Source organism: Oncorhynchus tshawytscha, linkage group LG01, assembly GCF_018296145.1.
Source record: "Oncorhynchus tshawytscha isolate Ot180627B linkage group LG01, Otsh_v2.0, whole genome shotgun sequence".
Taxonomy (NCBI): Eukaryota; Metazoa; Chordata; class Actinopteri; order Salmoniformes; family Salmonidae; genus Oncorhynchus; species Oncorhynchus tshawytscha.
In genome coordinates this window covers 7,521,429-7,544,018 of record NC_056429.1, presented here as the reverse complement: position 1 = coordinate 7,544,018, position 22,590 = coordinate 7,521,429, and the positions used below count along the sequence as shown (strand labels likewise).

The 22,590-nt window shown below is 41.1% G+C and overlaps 2 protein-coding genes across 2 annotated transcripts; one reads left to right on the top strand and one right to left on the bottom strand.

Moving 5' to 3' along the window:
- The first annotated feature begins 3,576 nt into the window (after positions 1 to 3,576).
- On the top strand, positions 3,577 to 7,729 carry LOC112266290 (protein mono-ADP-ribosyltransferase PARP16). Its single transcript, XM_024443710.2, has 7 exons — positions 3,577 to 3,989; positions 4,651 to 4,850; positions 5,102 to 5,239; positions 5,481 to 5,687; positions 5,925 to 6,096; positions 6,364 to 6,508; positions 7,383 to 7,729. The coding sequence occupies exons 2-7, from the start codon at positions 4,659 to 4,661 to the stop codon at positions 7,516 to 7,518; spliced, it is 990 nt and encodes a 329-aa protein (XP_024299478.1). The 5' UTR covers positions 3,577 to 3,989; positions 4,651 to 4,658; the 3' UTR covers positions 7,519 to 7,729.
- Positions 7,730 to 17,057: 9,328 nt separating this feature from the next.
- On the bottom strand, positions 17,058 to 21,398 carry si:ch73-330k17.3 (IGFBP domain-containing protein). Its single transcript, XM_024418449.1, has 4 exons — positions 20,997 to 21,398; positions 18,002 to 18,089; positions 17,546 to 17,762; positions 17,058 to 17,320 (listed from the first exon to the last, which is right to left on the bottom strand). The coding sequence occupies exons 1-4, from the start codon at positions 21,370 to 21,372 to the stop codon at positions 17,270 to 17,272; spliced, it is 732 nt and encodes a 243-aa protein (XP_024274217.1). The 5' UTR covers positions 21,373 to 21,398; the 3' UTR covers positions 17,058 to 17,269.
- Positions 21,399 to 22,590: the final 1,192 nt, after the last annotated feature.

The window sequence follows — 22,590 nt, the reverse complement described above, 5'->3', positions numbered from 1 at the left end:
TCATGCTACGTAACGCGGTTGCTAAGCTTTTCGTCAAGCAACGCCTTCTCAATATCAGTGTATTTTGTCGAATAACGTGCCTATTTTCCACGAAAGTACGTAATGTCACGATTCCAAAACTATATGATATTACACATAGTAAGTTAATTATCTCACATCTCGGAAAATATTTGTAATGTTAAGTTCTTGTTGACGAAATTCGTGATAATGTTTTTTTTGTTGCTAGCGCTCAATAGACTCCCATTCAATCATTGAAGGAGAGCGCCCCTTGTCCCAGAATCACACATAATGCACCGCGCGGCCCTTTGACGTGGCATGGGAAACGTTTCCCATCTCCTCAGAAGTGCATCTGCTGTTGCGAATGATCTGCAGTTTGAACACGGTGAGATTGTAGTCCTAAATTGATAGTGCAGTTTGTTTAGGCGATTCTATTGCTAACTAGCTACTTTACATGCTGATATTGCAAAAACAAAAAATATTGTTTTCACATATTAGCGTTAAGCCTGCACTACTATAGTTTAAAATGTAGATGATAGCTGTTGAGGTGCATAATATGCTACAATTCTCTTTCTCTCTCTCTCATTTATATACAGTACCAGTCAAAAGTTTGGACACACCTACTAATTCCAGGGTTGTTCTTTATTTGGACTATTTTTACATTGTAGAGTAATAGTGAAGACATCAAAACGATGAAATAACACATATGGAATCATGTAGTAACCAATTTTTTTTAAACAAATCAAAATATATTTTATATTTGAGATTCTTCAAAGTAGACATCCTTTGCCTTGATGACAGCTTTTGCACACTCTTGGTATTCTCTCAACCATCTTCATGAGTTAGTCACCTGATGATCTCCACATGTGACACCTCCTTCTCCACATGATCTCCACATGATGATCTCCACATGTGTGGTTCCCAATGTGAATCATGGAGAAGGAGGTGTGATGGTGTGGGGGTGCTTTGCTGGTGACACTGTCAGTGATTTATTTAGAATTCAATCACCACAATCACCGACAACCCAATTGAGGTAGTTTGGGATGAGTTGGACAGCAGAGTGAAAGAAAAGCAGCCAACGAGTGCTCAGCATATGTAGGAGCTCCTTCAAGACTGTTGGAAAAGCATTTCAGGTGAAGTTGGTTGAGAGAATGCCAAGAGTGTGCAAAGCAGTCATCAAGGAAGAATCTGTTTAACACTTTTTTGGTTACTACATGATTCCATATCTGTTATTTCATCATTTTGATGTCTTCAAGATTATTCTAATGTAGAAAATAGTAAAAAATTATGAAAAACCCTTGAATAAGTAGGTGAGTCCAAACTTATGACTGGTATTTTACTGGTATTATATATATACAGTTAAAGTCGGAAGTTTACATACACCTTGGCCAAATACATTTAAACTCAGTTTTTCACAATTCCATTTAATCCTTGTAAAAATTCCCTGTTTTAGGTCAGTTAGGATCACCACTTTTATTTTAGGAATGTGAAATGTCAGAATAATAGAAGAGATAATGATTTATTTCAGCTTTTATTTCTTTCATCACATTCCCAGTGGGTCAGACATTTACATACACTCAATTAGTATTTGGTAGCATTGCCTTTAAATTGTTTCACTTGGGTCAAACATTTCGGGTAGCCTTCCACAAGGTTCCCACAATAAGTTGGGTGAATTTTGGCCCATTCCTCCTGACAAAGCTGGTGTAACTGAGTCAGGTTTGTAGGCCTCCTTGCTTGCAGACACTTTTTCAGTTCTGCCCACAAATGTTTTATAGGATTGGGGTCAGGGCTTTGTGATGGCCACTCCAATACCTTGACTTTGTTGTCCTTAGGCCATTTTGACACAACTTTGGAAGTATGCTTGGGGTCATTGTTCAGTTGGAAGACCCATTTGCAACCAAGCTTTAACTTCCTGACTGATGTCTTGAGATGTTGCTTCAATATACCCACAATTTCCCTGCCTCATGATGCCATCTATTTTATGAAGTGCACCAGTCCCTCCTGCAGCAAAACACCCCCACAACATTTTTTATTTCACCATTATTTAACCAGGTAGGCCAGTTGAGAACAAGTTCTCATTTACAACTGCGACCTGGCCAAGATAAAGCAAAGCAGTGTGACACAAACAACAACAACACAGAGGTACACATGGAATAAACAAATGTACAGTCAATAACACAGTAGAAAAAAGGGGTGATGCTGCCACCCCCGTGCTTCACAGTTGGGATGGTGTTTTTGGGTTGCCCGCCTCCCCTTTTTTCCTCCAAACATAACGATGGTCATTATGGCCAAACTGTTCTATTTTTGTTTAATCCGACCAGAGGACTTTTCTCCAAAAAGTACGGCCTTTGTCCCCATGTGCAGTTGCAAGCTATAGTCTGGCTTTTTTTATGGCGGTTTTGGAGCAGTGGCTTCTTCCTTGCTGAGCGGCGTTTCAGGTTATGTCGATATTGGACTCATTTTACTGTGGATATAGATACTTTTGTACCTGTTTCCTCCAGCATCTTCACAAGGTCCTTTGCTGTTGTTTTGGGATTGATTTGCACTTTTTGCACCAAAGTACGTTCATCTCTAGGAGACAGAACGCATCTCCTGCCTGAGCTGTATAATGGCTGCATGGTCCCATGGTGTTTATACTGAACGTGGTACCTTCAGGCGTTTGGAAATTGCTCCCAAGGATGAACCAGACTTGTGGAGGTCTACAACTTGTTTTCTGAGGTCTTGGCTGATTTCTTTTGATTTTCCCATGATGTCAAACAAAGAGGCACTGAGTTTGAAGGTAGGCCTTGAAATGTATCCACAGGTACACCTCCAATTGACTCAAATGATGTCAATTAGCCTATCAGAAGCTTCTAAGGCCATTCCATAATTTCCTGGAATTGTCCAAGCTGTTTAAAGGCACATTCAATTTGGTGTATGGAAACTTCTGACCCACTGGAATTGTGATACAGTGAGTTATAAGTGAAATAATCTGTCTCTAAACAATTGTTGGAAAAATTACTTGTGTCATGCACAAAGTAGATGTCCTAACCGATTTGCCAAAACTATAGTGTGTTAACAAGACATTTGTGGAGTGGTTGAAAAACTAGTTTTAATGAATTCCAACCTAAGTGTATGTAAACTTCCGACTTCAACTGTATACATAATCTCAAGAAGCAGCCCCTGCATAGAGGCACATTTCCAGTAAAATACACTGTGGGACTATTCCAACTTCCCCCAGCCCACGCCACCCAACGTCCTCCATCATCCAACCCTGTGAGCAACAGACACAACTCTGGAGACACTCTGCAAGACTAGTTATCTTTTAATCGTGTGTCTTCAATACGTGGCCGGATACATGGTACCAGCAGAGGGTTTCGACAAGTTACCACAGACACAAAGTCAAAATGTACTATATTGTGAAAATGCATATTAACAAAAATGTCATTTTTGGTCTTAATTTAAGGTTAGGTAGGGTTGGGCATAAGGTTGGCAGTGTGGTTAGGTTTAAAATCACATTTTAAGAAGAACAATTATAGAAATGGGCGGGGTTTATGACTTTGTAGATGTGGCAACTAGTGATGTCCCCAGCAGAGAGGAAGAGGCAAAGCGAGAGGATTTACTCAGCCCAAAATCTGTCAGTGTGAGATAAGTGTTCTTGTTTTACCTTAGTGGAGATAAGCCTTTTTTTCTATTGAGGTCTATAAGAGTTTCGAATACCGTAAGGCTTAATTGATCGAATAGAAGTTTCGCAATGTTTAGTCTGTTAAAATGTACTGATATAATTGGAGGCACGTGGAATTCTGACAACTTTGAGAAAAACGACTTTGTTTTGCCTGTTGTTCACACGCGTATCTGCCCTCTCATCGACTAGAATTGTCCCAGCTGTTCGCGCCTGCCTTCGATCACTGAGCACATTTCCATTGTTTAGAGCGGTCACTCAGCTATCTTGTCAATATATTACATTATCTTCGTTACCAGGCGAACCAGCGGTTGGTAACGGGCTCACTCAGGTAGGTTTATAAAGCGATACGTTTTTAATATCTCATCTAGTTATTACAAGTTGACAAGTACATAAAGACGTTTTAGTATTGTTTGTGAGCCAGATGTATTGCTCTCTGTCGGATATGCTAATTAGTTTATGCTAAGCTAACGTTAGCTACCCAGCTAGCTACCAGCTTCATCTAACGTTAGTTAACTTATCTTTCATCTTTATGACTGACCCAAGTTTTTTTAAAGATAGCCTAAGCTACGTTTGTACAGTAGCGTTGTGTCTCTTTAAACGAAGTGTATTCATTATTTAACATTGTCATAATGAACCAACAGGTTTTGTTGACATATGGCACAACTATATAAACATTATTAGCTAACTAGCTATAGCCTGTGGCTGGCTACACATCCAATTTGCACTCAGCCTTTGGTGGTAAAGATTAAGTTAGTTAACTAGGTTAATGCCTTTCTGCATGCTTTTCTGAATCAATTCTGATTAGAAAGGTCCAGCCACATCTCTATGCAAATCTGATAGTGGTCCCTCCACATTTTAATGGTTTTACACAGTAGCAGTTCTCACACAGTCAATATTATGTTTATACGTGTCCATTATTAGCTGTCAGTGATGTCGTGTCCGTGTACACTTGGGACCTGCGACGCGTCTCTTATCTCCATTGTCTACAGTGTTGGAAATGCAGCCGCCACTCCCACCAGATGAAGTCAGGGAGCTGGTGTGTTCCTGTCTTCACAGGGACCCAGTAGCTGCTGACCTGAGATGCAGCTTGTTTGTTGCTGCTGCTCAGAGCTACAAGAGGGACTCACTGCTCAGACCCTACCCCCCCAGATACATCAGAGACACTGACACCAAGGAGTTTGATGAGCTGGTGAGGAGTTAGACAGGACAGGAAACACTGATATTTTCTCATATCAAAAGATAATTTTTCACTTATAATTTAAACCTTCAGATGCAGCCTTTCTGCTAGAATTTAAACACATTATTCAGCGTCACTGTGTACCACACCTGTCCAGTTGGTGATGCAATGTACTGTAATCAGTACTGTACTGTAATCAGTACTGTACTGTGTTGATGTAGCCGGCTCTCCTAGGTTATAGACTCCTCTTGTGTTCCTCCCAGCTGTCAGATGTGAGCAGTTTGCCTGGTGTGAGGGAGCTGGTGAGATTGAGACCTGGCAAAGCTGACCATCATCTGGCCCTCACTCACTGGGTTCTCTTCTCCAAGAGCTTCGCTGTGAAGACACTACAGAAAGACGAGGTAAAGGCAAAGTCAATAACATGATCACCTCACTATCAACATTCTCAGATTATTGGATGTTCCTGTCAGCTCAGCATTACCATCTTATAACCTACACCTAGTGTTCACGTCAAAGGGGTTTGGATCTCTTGGCGTAACTGCTAAGGTATTCTGCTGACAGTTGCTGGTCCCGGGTTTTAGTCCTGGCCAGGGCGGCCCTTGAATATCCTTGTTCCCTTTCTCCTCTCTGACCCTTCACCAGTATGTCAAGCTCTGTAACCTGACAGAGGCTGAGGGGATCTCCACGCCGGTCCCGGACTTTCTATTTGAGCTAGAGTACTGCGACCAGATGAACGTTAAGTTTGAGAAGACGCGGGCGGGACGCGACCTCTTCTATGCATTCCACGGCAGCCGACTGGAGAACTTCCATTCTATCATACACAACGGACTACACTGCCACCTCAACAAGGTCAGTGCAGAAATGTGGCAGTCCCACCAGGCCTGTCATGATGGACATGATCTTTGGTTCCCAGTAGCCCTACTTGAGTATGGTTGATATGTTCACAGATAATTGTTATGTTGAGTCAATAGCCAATATTATCTATAGCATCATTTGAACTTGCAGAGTAAAATCTAATAATTTGTCAGACCATTATTTTATTTTTTTGACTGACTGACTGTTGTGTTTGGTGATTTTCCCCCACAGACATCATTGTTCGGAGAGGGCACCTACCTCACCAGTGACCTCAGCATGGCGGTCCTCTACAGTCCCCATGGCAACGGTTGGCACGACAGCCTCCTGGGACCGTTGCTAAGCTGTGTCGCCATGTGTGAGGTCATTGACCACCCAGACGTCAAGTGCCAGGTAAAGAGGAAAGGTACGTTTGCACAACCTCTAGGATACTTCATAACAGATGAGTGGAGACCCAGTACAGGCAGAGGTGGATATGACTTTCCTCTGAGTCTGGTTCCTCTCAAGGTTTCTTCCTTCTAGGGAGGTTTTCTTCTGCTTGCTCTTAGGGGTTTTTTATGTAAAAAAAAAAAGAAAGGGCTTTTTGATTAATTTGATGGACAATGCTACAGAAATGTAAACAACAGCTACCTCCTAAACCCTGTCAATAATTATTTCCCTAAACCTGTTTCAGACTCGGAGACCATTGACCGGCAGCGATCCAGAGCCAGGAACAGTGAAGGAGGAGAGGTCCCTCAGAAGTACTTTGTGGTCACCAACAATCAGCTGCTCCGAGTCAAATACCTGCTAGTGTACTCTCAGAGAAGACACCTGTCCAGGTTAGTACCTGCTAGTGTACTCTCAGAGTAGACTTTTGTCCAGGTTAGTACCTGCTAGTGTACTCTGAGAAGACTTCTGTCCAGGTTAGTACCTGCTAGTGTACTCTAGGAGAAGACACCTGTCCAGGTTAGTACCTGCTAGTGTACTCTCAGAGAAGACACCTGTCCAGGTTAGTACCTGCTAGTGTACTCTGAGAAGACTTCTGTCCAGGTTAGTACCTGCTAGTGTACTCTAGGAGAAGACACCTGTCCAGGTTAGTACCTGCTAGTGTACTCTAGGAGAAGACACCTGTCCAGGTAAGTCACCTGTATAGATGGAGCACTACTGTTAAAGTCCAACACCTCTTTGACAAACTGCTAACTGGATGCACAAATACGGTCAGATATATTGGCACCTTGCTCTTTACAATCGAGCAGAATGTTCTGTTTTTTCTTTTCAAAATTGGTTCAATGTTACCTGCAATTTACCACATGTGAGATGATAAATTACACAGTAAACAAGAATCTTTGCCTCCAATGAAATGTATTTGAATTTAGAGTAATTTAGTCGATTTTTACTTCAATCTCAATTTCACTTTAGATTATTGTTTTTTTGTTCCTGTGCATTTGTAAATCAAACAAATACATTTTTTCAACTTCAAGTGATTGGATAAAAAATAGAGAATCATGCAAGTGTGCCTTTTTATTTTACCATCTGTGTTATCTTTGCTGCCCTCTAGTGGTGTCTTGGTGTGTTGACTTTCCAGCTTGGCGTCAGCAGCCACTTCAGATTTTCATTGCCGTTCCAACTCCTATATGCGTTTACTTCTTCTGTAGTGCAGATGTAGTCTTTTGACTTGTGTGATGTGATTTTTTTTTTTTGTGATGTTTCCAGACATTCCCAGGGCAGGTCGTGGCTGGTCAGACATCACTTTGCCATTATGATGAGTCTCTACCTACTGCTTCTCATCTTCATCGGTACCTTCAACTCCACCACATTCCTCTCCTTCTGGAACCGGCTCTTCCGGTGACGTCATGGTGCTTTTCCACTTCAGCCCAAGATGGTCCAGCCTGAGGCTTCCTATGGGCTTAAACCCTGGGGTTTTACGAGGGAAATTGTTTCCTTTCCAACCCTTGGGCTTGACCCTAAGGCACGAGTGTGAAACTCATTCCACGGAGTGCCGTGTGTCTGCAGGTTTTCGCGCCTCCCTTGTACTTGATTGATGAATTAAGGTCACTGATTAGTAAATAACTCCCCTCAACTGGTTGTCTAGGTCTTAATTGAAAAGAAAAACCAGCAGACACTAGAGCCTCCATGGAATGAGTTTGACACCACTGCACTTCAAACTTGGGAAGAGCAGTGTGTCAAGTTCAACAACCTGTGAAATTTCAACAGTTTCTTATGAGAAGGAATAGTTCATCTAGACATGGACCATTCTTCTCATTCATAGTGCCTTCCCTAACACAGAGACAGACCGGACGGACAGACAGCACAGGAGACAGACCGGACGGACAGACAGCACAGGAGACAGACCGGACGGACAGCACAGGAGACAGACCGGACGGACAGCACAGGAGACAGACCGGACGGACAGCACAGGAGACAGACAGACAGACCGGATGGACGGACAGCACAGGAGACAGACAGACGGACCGGACGGACGGACAGCACAGGAGACAGACGGACCGGACGGATGGATGGACAGCACAGGAGACAGACGGACCGGACGGATGGATGGACAGCACAGGAGACAGACGGACCGGACGGATGGACGGACAGCACAGGAGACAGACCGGACGGATGGACGGACAGCACAGGAGACAGACCGGACGGACAGCACAGGAGACAGACCGGACGGACAGCACAGGAGACAGACCGGACGGACAGCACAGGAGACAGACAGACAGACCGGACGGATGGACGGACAGCACAGGAGACAGACCGGACGGATGGACGGACAGCACAGGAGACAGACCGGACGGACAGCACAGGAGACAGACAGACCGGACGGACAGCACAGGAGACAGACCGGACGGACAGCACAGGAGACAGACCGGACGGACAGCACAGGAGACAGGACGGACGGACGGACAGCACAGGCGACGTGGACAAACACCTTAACACTGTTCCTATTTCATGTGTTTTCCATCTTACATCCCTTTGTATGTACAGTATACATGGTTATCACAGCTATGGTTATAACACCCTCACATGCTGACAACATCGCCCGCGTCTCATGAGCGAGCGTTGCAAAAATACGTGTACACATACATGTTATTCAATCATTGCAGCCACACTGTTCACGCGTGTCAACGAGCGTCTTGGGAAGACGGCCAGCGCTTTGTGACGCTTGACGTGCTGTGAGTCTCTCCTCTCCCATCTCCTCATTGGTTTTTAGGAGCATATACTCACATGGGTGATTGAAAGATGAACTGAGGTCCACTATCCACTCCAGTTGGTGGTGGTAAATGCACCTTAAAGTTGGTTGCCAACTGCCATATTTATTTGTATTTATTTCAACCTTTATTTAACCAGGTAGGCAAGTTGAGAACAAGTTCTCATTTACGACACACAACAACACAGAGTTACACATGGAGTAAAATAAACATACAGTCAATAATACAGTAGAAAAATAAGTGTATATATACAATGTGAGCAAATGAGGTGAGATAAGGGAGGTAAAGGCAAAAAAAAGGCCATGGTGGCGAAGTAAATACAATATAGCAAGTTAAACACTGGAATGGTAGATTTGTAGTGGAAGAATGTGCAAAGTAGAAATAAAAATAATGGGGTGCAAAGGAGCAAAATAAATAAATACAGTAGGGGAAGAGGTAGTTGTTTGGGCTAAATTATAGATGTGCTATGTACAGGTGCAGTAATCTAAAATCTGAAGAAGAAACCTGAAGGAGGAGAGATTACTAGAAACTAACAAGGTTTCCCCTTTTATCTGTGGATTAATTATCGGAGTAGAGGACCTTGGGCATTTCAGGTAAAATCACAACCCAAGGTTTATATCCCAGGACAAGCTAGAATAGGACAAATTAGCTAGCAACAGCAAGCTAGCTAGCTAGCTAGCTAAATTGCCATATGTTTAATGCTTTTTGACCTGGGTGGACAAAATCAACATGCGCGCGATTGCGGACGCACGCGGAGCGGTGTGGTCAGCACATAAGACTGTTTTCACATGAAGGAAACCATGCTTTGAGTCATTTCCTGTTGAAAGTAAACGTTACCATGGACTACTGTGTAATATCGCTGAGTCTAGCCTTTTTAATCACTAACAAACAGGTTTTGAGGTCAATTTCAGTACATTGAAATTTCATATTTCCTTCATTAATATGTAATTTAACAGACGCTTTTATCCAATGCGACTTAGTCATGCATATGGTTTACATATGGGTTGTCCCGGGAATCAAACCCACTATTTTGGCATAGCAAGCGCAACAGAGGACCATTGAAGAGAATAGGAATTTCAGTGTACTTCCTAAAATAACTGGAATTCAAATGGAATTGAACCTAACAAAAATACAGAGCATTCGGAAAGTATTCAGACCCCTTGACTTTTCCCACATTTTTTAAATGTTAGAGCCTTATTCTAAAATGCATTACATTGCCCCCCCCCATTCTACACACACACACACACAATAACCCATAATGACAAAACAAAAAAACAGGTTAATAGAAATATTTGCAAATGTATAACATTTGTTAAACTATTCAGACCCTTTACTCAGTACTTTGGAAGCGATTACAGTCTTGGCTCCAATCAGTTGAATTTACCAGAGGTGGACTCCCAAGTTGTAGAAACATCTCAAGGATGGTCAATGGAAACAGGATGCACCTGAGCTCAATTTAGAGTCTCATAGCAAAGGGTCTGAATACTTATGTAAATAAGGTATTTCTGTTTTTTTTTTGTTTTTTTTGAATACATTTGTAAAAATGTCTAAAAACCCTGTTTTCACTTTGTCTTTATGGGGTATTGTGTAGAATGATTTAAAAAATAAAATAATGTTTTAATCCATTTTAGAATAAGGCTGTAACATAACAAAATGTGGAAAAAGTGAAGGGGTCTGAATACTTTCCGAATGCACTGTAAAACAGTTCAATTGTGCTCAGTTTAAAAAAATGTTTTTATTGTTGAACAACTACTTACATTTTGCGTGCATCTGCCTTACGCTTAGCGAATATAAAATACTGCTAGGATTGTTGCTTTCATCAGTAATCACTGCTATATCAGTCTGCAATAGTGTACTTCTGGGTTGTGTTCATTAGGGCACACAGTAGCAAAACGTTTCGCAACAGAAACAAAAGTGTTTCTTATTGGACAAGGAGTCCTGTCAATGTAGTCCTTGTATCTGTACATCTTTGTGGTCAAACGTCTTCGTTGATCTGTTGTTGTTGTTTTTTTACCTCATGACAAGTGAAGGACTTTCCCTGGTTGTTATTAAACAATTTGAGTTGGCTTATGCTTTGCTGTTGTCCTTTTTATAATGAAAAACCACTTAAATTTGTCAAGAGGACCCTAATTATTGAAGAGCTGTTATATATTCTTTATACATCATTTAATTGTTTTTATTTGTTTTGGGAATATCTTATAACAATCATCAAATAAAATGTGCTTTTGTATCGCTTATGACATTTTCATTTCTTACAGTTGGATCTTAATCGTAACAAATACATTTGCGATTTTTTTTTTCTCCCTTTTTTTGAGACGATTAAATGTTTATTTAACTTGTGGATTATAGCTGCAACATACATCAAGATTAGCTAGTAGGCTGTATCTCATGAAATATCACATCTCAACAGCACTTTACAAACTATACAAGTTTAGACAAAGCCAGCGTAGCTAGTGGACTGTTTCTCTTAAACCCAAAGGATTTGAGGTTGGGAGTATTCAGATATTTCTATGTAAACAAAAAGTGAAAAGAATTCTAGATACTCTTGGTGTAGATACTGTTGGTGACTGTGGCCTGTAAATTAACATTTACTGGTTTGTTGGATGATCCACTACTTGGCCAAAAGTATGTGGACACCTGCTTGTTGAACATCTCATTCCAAAATCATAGGCATTAACATGGAGTTGGTCCCCCTTTGGTATAACAGCCTCCACTCGACTGGGAAGGCTTTCCACTAGATGTTGGAACATTGCTACAGATACGTGCTTCCATTCAGCGACAAGAGCATTCGTGAGGTCGGGCACTGATGTTGGGTGATTTAGGCCTGATTCTCAGGCGGCGTTCCAATTCATCCCAAAGGGTTGAGGTCAGGGCTCTGTGCAGGCCAGTCAAGTTCTTCCACACCGATCTCAACAAATCATTTCTGTATGGGCCTCGCTTTGTGTACAGGGGTGTTATCATTCTGAAACAGGAAAGGACCTTCCCCAAACTGTTGCCACAAAGTTGGAAGCACAGAATCTTCATTGTATACTGTAGCGTTGATTTCCCTTCACTGGAACTAAGGGGCCTAGCCTGAACCATGAAAAACAGCCCCATACCATTATTCATCCACCAAACTTTACAGTTGCCATTATGCATTCGGGCAGGCAGTGTTTTCCTGGCATCCGCCAAACCCAGATTTGTCTGTTAGACTGCCAGAGGGTGAAGCGTGATTCATCACTCCAGAGAACACGTTTCCACTGCTCCAGAGTGGTGACGAGCTTTACACCAGAAATTTTACGAACTGACTTGTTAGAATGGTGGCATCCTTTGACTCTGCCACGTTGAAAGTCACTGAGTCCTTCAGTAAGGCAATTCTTCTGCCAATGTCTGTCTATGGAGATTGCATGGCTGTGTGCTCGATTTTATACACCTGTCAACAACAGGTGTGGTTGAAATAGCCGAATACACTAATTTGAATGGGCTGTCCACATACTTTTGTCTATATAGTGTACATCTATAGGTGTAGACAGAGAGTAGAATGTGGATGTTATCCTGTGGAGAGATGAGAAGAAGCAGAAATGCATTCGAAACACTTGTTTGTTGCATAACTTCTTATTGGTCTGTGTGTTCCTCCATATTGTAACTTTATCATGCTGCCTGTCCGTGGGAATGTTTTATGACAGCTGGATCCCTGAAGGTCCATTCTTATCTGTGTTTATTATCAGTGGACAACAGGACCAATACACGGGCTTGATAACAGTGGCGGCTAGCTTTGTTCACCGAGGAGTCTGCCATACACAAGCTATTATGTAAATATATCACTGCCTGTTCTATCCCTGTCCAGATAAAACAAGTGTCACGGTCTTCCTCCTCTTCATCTGAAGATGAGAGGCGAGAAGGATCAGAGGACCAAAATGCGGCGTGGTATGTGTTCATGGTGAATATTTAATTAAAGAAAGTACTGAACACTGAATACAAAAACAGTAAACCAATAACGACCGTGAAGCTACAAATGAGACCTATGCTGACACAAGCAAGTAGCATAGACAATCACCCACAAACAAACAGTGCAACCCAGGCTACCTAAGTATGATTCTCAATCAGAGACAACTAATGACACCTTCCTCTGATTGAGAACCATACTAGGCCGAAACATACAAATCCCCAAATCATAGAAAAACAAACATAGACTGCCCACCCAACTCACGCCCTGACCATACTGAATAAATACAAAACAACGGAAATAAAGGTCAGAACGTGACAACAAGGCTGTCCCTGTCCAGATAACACAAGGCTGTCCCTGTCCAGATAACACAAGGCTGTCCCTGTTCAGATAACACAAGGCTGTCCCTGTTCAGATAACACAAGGCTGTCCCTGTTCAGATAACACAAGGCTGTCCCTGTTCAGATAACACAAGGCTGTCCCTGTCCAGATAACACAAGGCTGTCCCTGTCCAGATAACACAAGGCTGGCCCTGTCCAGATAACACAAGGCTGTCCCTGTCCAGATAACACAAGGCTGTCCCTGTCCAGATAACACAAGGCTGTCCCTGTCCAGATAACACAAGGCTGTCCCTGTCCAGATAACACAAGGTTGTCCCTGTCCAGATAACACAAGGCTGTCCCTGTCCAGATAACACAAGGCTGTCCCTGTCCAGATAACACAAGGCTGTCCCTGTCCAGATAACACAAGGCTGTCCCTGTCCAGATAACACAAGGCTGTCCCTGTCCAGATAACACAAGGCTGTCCCTGTCCAGATAACACAAGGCTGTCCCTGTCAATGTTCTTGGATATGAGCTATTGGAGAGAAGAAGAAACCCTAGTTTAGTCAGTGAGGATGTATTTAATGAACATGCTTTTGAATCGTAGTAATAATATGGAAATATGTTGTGCAATCTTGTATCAATAGTTTACTTACAAACTGAAAATATTTAGCAAAGGGTCGGTTTGCAAAACAATTTATAGCTTAGCATTTTATGACTTTAAACAATGATATTTCTCAACTGATATTTTAATCAATAAATACAGTATGTTCCCTCGGACCAGATTTATTAAACATTTGCATTAGAACAAAGTTAGTTCCAGAAGAAAGTTAATAGCTGAAAACTAATCTAATCACTAATCTGTCAGTTTTTTAATTTTTAATTTATCAACCTTGATGTACCTTCGGTGCCCTACATTCCCTCTGGAAAATAACCTAAACATCCAAACTAGGTGCATAATATATATATATTTTTTAATGCTTTCAGACTGTGTCCTACTTAACTGTGGTTTATCAGATTTCACAATGTTTTTATTAATACCTTTTGGAATTAAAATTGTTGCGGAGAAGCAGCTGACATCATCTTGATTTATTTGTTTTATCGCCGTCCTTAAATTTGATCTTCTGTGGTCTTTTAGAAACCTGTGATTGTAACTGAGATATCAAAAATGTCTGTGGAATTACTGATAACTCGGCTGCTCAATGAACACCTACTTCTCACAAAAATGACCACCTGTACTTGTGAATTTTTTTTTTTTTTCTTCTCCCTTTCTTGATGACTATTTCTTCACCAGAAGCCACTTTATATAAGCCAGACAGACATCTGAAGGACATTCAGAGAACAAACAGCCTATTGTTGGGCCAGACAGTATTCCTGTCTTCTACTGACTTTGTTATTGTAGGCTCATAAAGACGGTTATTCAGTAACCTCTATGCAGGTGTACAGTGTGTTCAGAAAGTGTTCACACCCCTTGATTTTTTCCCACATTTTCTGTTACAGCCTGATTTATATATATATATTTTTTTTTTGTCACTGACCTACACTCAATACCCCATAATGTCAAAGTGGAATTATGTTTTTACACTTTTTTAAAACAAATTTATTAAAAATGAAAAGCTGAAATGTCTTGATGTCAATAAGTATTCAACCCATTTGTTATGGCAAACCTAAATAAGTTCAGGAGTAAACATTTGCTTAACAAGTCACATAAGTCGCATGGACTCACTCTGTATGCAATAATAGTGCTGGCTGCATCATAGTGCTGGTTGCATCATAGTGCTGGTTGCATCATAGTGCTGGTTGCATCACAGTGCTGGCTGCATCATAGTGCTGGTTGCATCATAGAGCTGGTTGCATCATAGTGCTGGTTGCATCATGGTGCTGGTTGCATCATAGTGCTGGCTGCATCATAGTGGTGGCTGCATCATAGTGCTGGTTGCATCATGGTGCTGGTTGCATCATAGTGCTGGCTGCATCATAGTGGTGGCTGCATCATAGTGCTGGTTGCATCATAGTGCTGGCTGCATCATAGTGCTGGCTGCATCATAGTGCTGGTTGCATCATAGTGCTGGTTGCATCATAGTGCTGGCTGCATCATAGTGCTGGTTGCATCATAGTGCTGGCTGCATCATAGTGCTGGTTGCATCATAGTGCTGGTTGCATCACAGTGCTGGCTGCATCATAGTGCTGGTTGCATCATAGTGCTGGTTGCATCATAGTGCTGGCTGCATCATAGTGCTGGTTGCATCATAGTGCTGGCTGCATCATAGTGCTGGTTGCATCATAGTGCTGGTTGCATCACAGTGCTGGCTGCATCATAGTGCTGGTTGCATCATAGTGCTGGTTGCATCATAGTGCTGGTTGCATCATAGTGCTGGTTGCATCTTTTTTTAAACAAATGTATTAAAAATGAAAAGCTGAAATGTCTTGATGTCAATAAGTATTCAACCCATTTGTTATGGCAAACCTAAATAAGTTCAGGAGTAAACATTTGCTTAACAAGTCACATAAGTCGCATGGACTCACTCTGTATGCAATAATAGTGCTGGCTGCATCATAGTGCTGGTTGCATCATAGTGCTGGTTGCATCATAGTGCTGGTTGCATCACAGTGCTGGCTGCATCATAGTGCTGGTTGCATCATAGTGCTGGTTGCATCACAGTGCTGGCTGCATCATAGTGCTGGTTGCATCATAGTGCTGGTTGCATCATAGCGCTGGCTGCATCATAGTGCTGGCTGCATCATAGTGCTGGTTGCATTATGGTGCTGGTTGCATCATAGTGCTGGCTGCATCATAGTGGTGGCTGCATCATAGTGCTGGTTGCATCATAGTGCTGATTGCATCATAGTGCTGGCTGCATCATAGTGCTGGTTGCATCATAGTGCTGGTTGCATCATAGTGCTGGCTGCATCATAGTGCTGGCTGCATCATAGTGCTGGCTGCATCATAGTGCTGGCTGCATCATAGTGCTGGCTGCACCATAGTGCTGGCTGCATCATAGTGCTGGCTGCATCATAGTGCTGGCTGCATCATAGTGCTGGTTGCATCATCTTATAGGAATGCTTGTAATCATCAAGGACTGGGGAGTTTTTCAGGACAAAAAATAAACGGAACTAAGCACAGGCAAAATCCTAGAAGAAAACCTACTTCCTTCTGCTTTCACCAGACACTTGGAGATTAATTCACCTTTCAGCAGTACAATAACCTATAAAAAAAAACAAGGCGAAATCTACACTGCCGTTGCTTACCTAGAAGACAGTGAATGTTCCTGAGTGGCCGAGTTACATTTTTGACATACATCTATTTGAAAATCTAGCAATGATCAACAATCAATTTGACAGAGCTTGAAGAATTTAAAAAAGAATCATGGGCAAATGTTGCACAATACTGGTGTAGAAAGCTCTTACTTACCCAGAAAGCCTCACAGCTTTTATTGCTGCCAAAGGTGCTCTACAAAAAGTATTGACTCAGGGATGTGAACACTTAAGTAAATGAGATATTTCTGTATTTTATTTTCAATAGATTTGCTAAAATGTCTAAAAACATGTTTCTTAGCTTTTTCATTATGGGGTGTTGTGTGTAGATGGGTGAGAATATATATATATATGTTTATTTTTTAAATAAATTTGAATTCAGGTTATAACACAACACAATGTGGAATATGTCAAGGGGGTGTATGAATACATTCTGAAGGCTCTGTATAAAACTTTATCAGAGAGGATTAGAGTATTGCTCTGTCTAAATTCACTCCCTCAACCTTAACCTCATCGGTCTAAAATCTATTACAAATCGAGAATGTACTCAGAAAGATAGGATACTCAGATGTGTGTTGTTATTGTACCCCAAAAAGCTTTAACAATAAGCACATGGATATTTGATCCACTACATTATACAATTGCGCGTGTTGGTATATGTAAAGACACGTTATAATCTACAAAAAACAAACATTTTTATTCACAAAATTCAAGACGCAGTCAATTTATCACATTGAAAAATGTACACAGGCAATGTATATAACACACAAAAAAAAAATATTATTGTCAAGTTATTCAAATAATGTATTTGAAAATAGCTGCCATTCAGTATCTGTAACACACTGTATCAGTGAACATTTTAGTCAGGAGTTTCTTCTCAAAGCATCAGTTCAGACATCCAGGCACCAAGCACACAAAATACCCCTCCGCATTACTCTGTTGAGAAAAGATGTATCCCATTCAAAAGGTGAAGAAATGTATTATTCCAAAGCAGATTGTGAATGTTCAATCTATTATTAGTAATGTAAAGCATTTACCATTGCTACCCTGGAGTAGATACCACCACGAGAAATTGCTATCTTTTATGACATCATATCTATCATACAGTTAGAATTCTGGGTACGATTAGTCCGTTCGCAACTTGACACGCTTGCAGCTCACCTGTAGGTTGTGGTGGCAGATGGGGTGGTGGTGGTGACGGTGGGGCTCGGCCAGGTGGTTGTGAACACACCTCCCAAAGCGGTGCAGGCAGGTGGGGTCTGAGGGGGCACAGGTTTGTGGGCAGGAGGCTGAGGATGGGGGTTTCAAGACCAGACAGCTGGAGCATGATGTGTGCTGGCAGGTACCATGACACTCCTGCTTCTCCAGGGACACTGACCTGCCGCAGGGAGAGACAGTAATTCATACAGCTTTTAAACGACACGAAAAGGGTAGAACATGGGAGGAGGCAAGTGATGAGAACTGAGAGGTAGAGTTGGGGGGATCAATTCCGTTCCAATTCAGACAGATTTTCAGGCCAGGAAAACAGGTAGAAACTCTGAGGGGAGGGAGAGAGGGAGAGAGGGAATGGACTGCGGGTTTGGACTGAGATGTCCCGGTCCAGATATATTCACCCACCTGGCAGAGCACACCTCATTAGGATTGGCCTGACAGTACTCCCAGGTGCATTCTGGGCGACAGGACTCCACATCCAGGGTCTCCAGCACTGCCAAGAAAAAAACTGCTTATGAGACAAAGGACGGTAAACGACCTAAACCATACATTACTATTCATGTCATATAACCTAAACCATACATTACTATTCATGTCATATAACCTAAACCATACAACTTAAACCATACATTACTATTCATGTCATATAACCTAAACCATACATTACTATTCATGTCATATAACCTAAACCATACAACCTAAACCATACATTACTATTCATGTCATACAACCTAAACCATACATTACTATTCATGTCATATAACCTAAACCATACATTACTATTCATGTCATATAACCTAAACCATACAACTTAAACCATACATTACTATTCATGTCATATAACCTAAACCATACATTACTATTCATGTCATATAACCTAAACCAAACAACCTAAACCACACATTACTATTCATGTCATACAACCTAAACCATACAACCTAAACCATACATTACTATTCATGTCATATAACCTAAACCATACATTACTATTCATGTTATATAACCTAAACCATACATTACTATTCATGTTATATAACCTAAACCATACATTACAATTCATGTCATATAACCTAAACCATAAATTACTATTCATGTTATATAACCTAAACCATACATTACTATTCATGTTATATAACCTAAACCATACATTACTATTCATGTCATATAACCTAAACCATACATTACTATTCATGTCATATAACCTAAACCATACATTACTATTCATGTCATATAACCTAAACCATACAACTTAAACCATACATTACTATTCATGTCATATAACCTAAACCATACATTACTATTCATGTCATATAACCTAAACCAAACAACCTAAACCACACATTACTATTCATGTCATACAACCTAAACCATACAACCTAAACCACACATTACTATTCATGTCATACAACCTAAACCATACAACCTAAACCATACATTACTATTCATGTCATATAACCTAAACCATACATTACTATTCATGTTATATAACCTAAACCATACATTACAATTCATGTCATATAACCTAAACCATACATTACTATTCATGTTATATAACCTAAACCATACATTACTATTCATGTTATATAACCTAAACCATACATTACTATTCATGTCATATAACCTAAACCATACATTACTATTCATGTCATATAACCTAAACCATACAACCTAAACCATACATTACTATTCATGTCATATAACCTAAACCATACAACCTAAACCATACATTACTATTCATGTCATATAACCTAAACCATACATTACAATTCATGTTATATAACCTAAACCATACATTACTATTCATGTTATATAACCTAAACCATACAACCTAAACCATACATTACTATTAATGTCATATAACCTAAATCATACAACCTAAACCATACATTACTATTCATGTCATATAACCTAAACCATATAACCTAAACCATACATTACAATTCATGTTATATAACCTAAACCATACATTACTATTCATGTCATATAACCTAAACCATACAACCTAAACCATACATTACTATTCATGTCATATAACCTAAACCATACAACCTAAACCATACATTACTATTCATGTTATATAACCTAAACCATACATTACTATTCATGTCATATAATCTTAACCATACATTACTATTCATGTCATACAATTTAAACCATATAACCTAAACCATACATTACTATTCATGTTATATAACCTAAACCATACAACCTAAACCATACATTACTATTCATGTTATATAACCTAAACCATACATTACTATTCATGTCATATAACCTAAACCATACAACCTAAACCATACATTACTATTCATGTCATATAACCTAAACCATACAACCTAAACCATACATTACTATTCATGTCATATAACCTAAACCATACATTACTATTCATGTAAAACTTGTAAAACTACAACTAGTAATAGTGTATAAAACAATGAAGGGGACCCCTATGAGCATCCAACCTATATAGAGCTGTCTGTAGTGGTCAGATTTTGCTATCTCTCTGTGATGTCGGATATATTAAATGGGAGAATCTACAACAATTGAATCCTTAACTATACAGACGATAGTAACAGATAGGACCATAAATATCAGCATGAGATTAGACAACGGGTAGGACCATTAATTTCACCATACGTCTAGATAACAGGTGTAATTATGTGTTAACTGTTAACAGGAGAAAGTATCTTTGATTCAAAGGATTCCTTCACCGACACTATCGCATTTCACAGCTCGTAAATAAGAATAGCCTCGTTGGTGCCAATTTCTGGTGCGTACGTCTCCACAGCTCAATTGATTACATCTCAGGTATTGAATGTACGTCGTATCATTTAAAAATTCATTACACGTCAGGGACCATGGACGAGCAGCAGACCGTGATTCAGAAGCACAATTGCAGCGCTTTTCATTCAAAACCAATGAGATTTTATCATGCATCGTGTATCTAAAGCAGCGGCGAAACTTTGTTTTTAGAAGTTTGGAGGACACATAAATATAAATATATAATAATGCTTTTATCCATCCAGTCGGATTAACACTCCTAATAGCCTACCCGACCAATCGGAGGCGCCCCCATGGTCCTAAAGCACACAGGCTCGTTTTGTATCACATTCCAATTACAAAACTGGGGGGGACAAAAATCTAATTTCAGACATGTCCCCCCCTGTCCCTGTCCCCAGTGAAAGTCGCACCCCTGTAGTAAAGTATTAGAATGCCTGCAGTTCTATCATCTGGGTCCAGGGATATTCTCCTCCTTGATTTCGCGACAGTGCACTCTGCTCACAGTGAACATGTTTTTTAGTGCTCAACCACTTAAAGTGATCAAATTGTCCTGCACAAATGTGATCACCATAAGAGAAGTGCATTGAATGACATGGTGTTGTCCGTCAGTGTAACCTACCTGCTTTACAGATACCTTTACGTTCCCCTACGTCTGGTATTCCCTCAGCAGCCGAGACAGACTCCTGGTAGACACACACCAGCCCCTCGTCACACTTGCCCAGGTAGTCCCAGGTCCCACCACAGCTCTCCCCAGCCGTCCTGGCACAGGCTGGGCAGCAGCCACAGACCCCCGTGGTCAGGCCACCTTTACACTGGAGCTTCAGGGCCCGGCGGTGGGTGCAGTGGATCCTCTCACAGGGCGGACAGTGGAGGGCCTGGAGGGTCTGGGACTGGGCCTCGGATCGGTGTGAGGTCTCTGACCCTGACACCCCCAGTGATACTGCTACTGCTACTACCAACAGCCACATCTGTGTATGACAATGACTGATGATCATTCTGGCGGTGTCGCATATGAGGTGAGAGGACTTGGTGAGGATCTTTTATGCAGTCGTCATTGGCAACACCTAGGCAGTTTACAATCCACCACCTCTCCACCCCCAGTAGCAGCCAATGAATGGAGGGGTATTATTACAGTAAGGTTGCTGTGTGTGTATAGTGTGTGTGTGCGTGTGTGTGTAGTGTGTGTTATCCATCAACCCCCTTATCTTCACCATCTCCTTCGTTGTTGTTTGTTCATTCCAAATAAATCTTTCTTTCGCAGTGATTTTGTAGTAGATTAGCTTGATCCAGGTCTGCTGTACAAGACTCTTACAAAGACCCTTTGTAATACAGGTCACATGACGACAACCAAATGGGGCAATTCAGTGGGATCAGATAGTCACCTTCTTACAAGGCCAAAAGGACAAGATTAGACATTGGCAGGTTATCTGAACAACCCTCTGTGCTTTCTAGAAGTCTGGAGGTCCCGTAATAAACGTCTAGCGAGTCGTGTGCCTTAAAACGAATATGTACACGACGTCTCTGAGGTCAGACCCTTGACCTGACCCTTGACCTGACATCAATCAACGGGCTGCTCTGCTGCAAGAATGATGAAATATCAACAGCTGAGAACTATTATGGCAGAAACAAGTTAAAGGAAAAGTCTGATGGAGATGAAGTCCCTCACGTCAATGGAATGTTAGGAACTCGTTCGTTAGGAACTCGTTCGTTAAGGAACTCGTTAGTTAAGGAACTCGTTCGTTAGGAACTCGTTCGTTAGGAGGAACTCGTTCGTTTGGAACTCGTTCGTTTGGAACTCGTTCGTTAGGAACTCGTTCGTTAGGAACTCGTTCGTTAGGAACTTGTTCGCCAGACTCTTCCCATTACGATCTGTGCACAATTAGCAGATCAACCCACAAAATAACATTGCAATTCCTCAGGAATAATTGTAACAATTCATTTCTTGAAAATTGGGGGCATGAAAAAAAAACAACAACACTTCAGTCTAATACAATGCTCCTATGTCCAATACCAATCCAGAAAATAATGAATATTACAGTACAAATCAAAGTTTATTTGTCACGTGTGCAGAATACAACAGGTGTAGTAGACCTTACTGTGAAATGCCAAATACAACAGGTGTAGTAGACCTTACAGTGAAATGCTGAATACAACATGCTTCTACACCTGCATTGCTTGCTGTTTGGGGTTTTAGGCTGGGTTTCTGTACAGCA

Coding starts and splice junctions, on each gene's coding strand:
- LOC112266290 (XM_024443710.2), top strand. CDS start 4,659: ATGCAGCCGCCACTCCCACCAGATGAAGTCAGGGAGCTGGTGTGTTCC. Junction 6,097..6,363: donor GTGCCAGGTAAAGAGGAAAG/GTACGTTTGCAC, acceptor AACCTGTTTCAG/ACTCGGAGACCATTGACCGG. Junction 6,509..7,382: donor CAGAGAAGACACCTGTCCAG/GTTAGTACCTGC, acceptor TGATGTTTCCAG/ACATTCCCAGGGCAGGTCGT.
- si:ch73-330k17.3 (XM_024418449.1), bottom strand. CDS start 21,372: ATGATCATCAGTCATTGTCATACACAGATGTGGCTGTTGGTAGTAGCA. Junction 17,763..18,001: donor AATGAGGTGTGCTCTGCCAG/GTGGGTGAATAT, acceptor TCCCTGCGGCAG/GTCAGTGTCCCTGGAGAAGC. Junction 17,321..17,545: donor TCTGCCACCACAACCTACAG/GTGAGCTGCAAG, acceptor TTTTCTCAACAG/AGTAATGCGGAGGGGTATTT.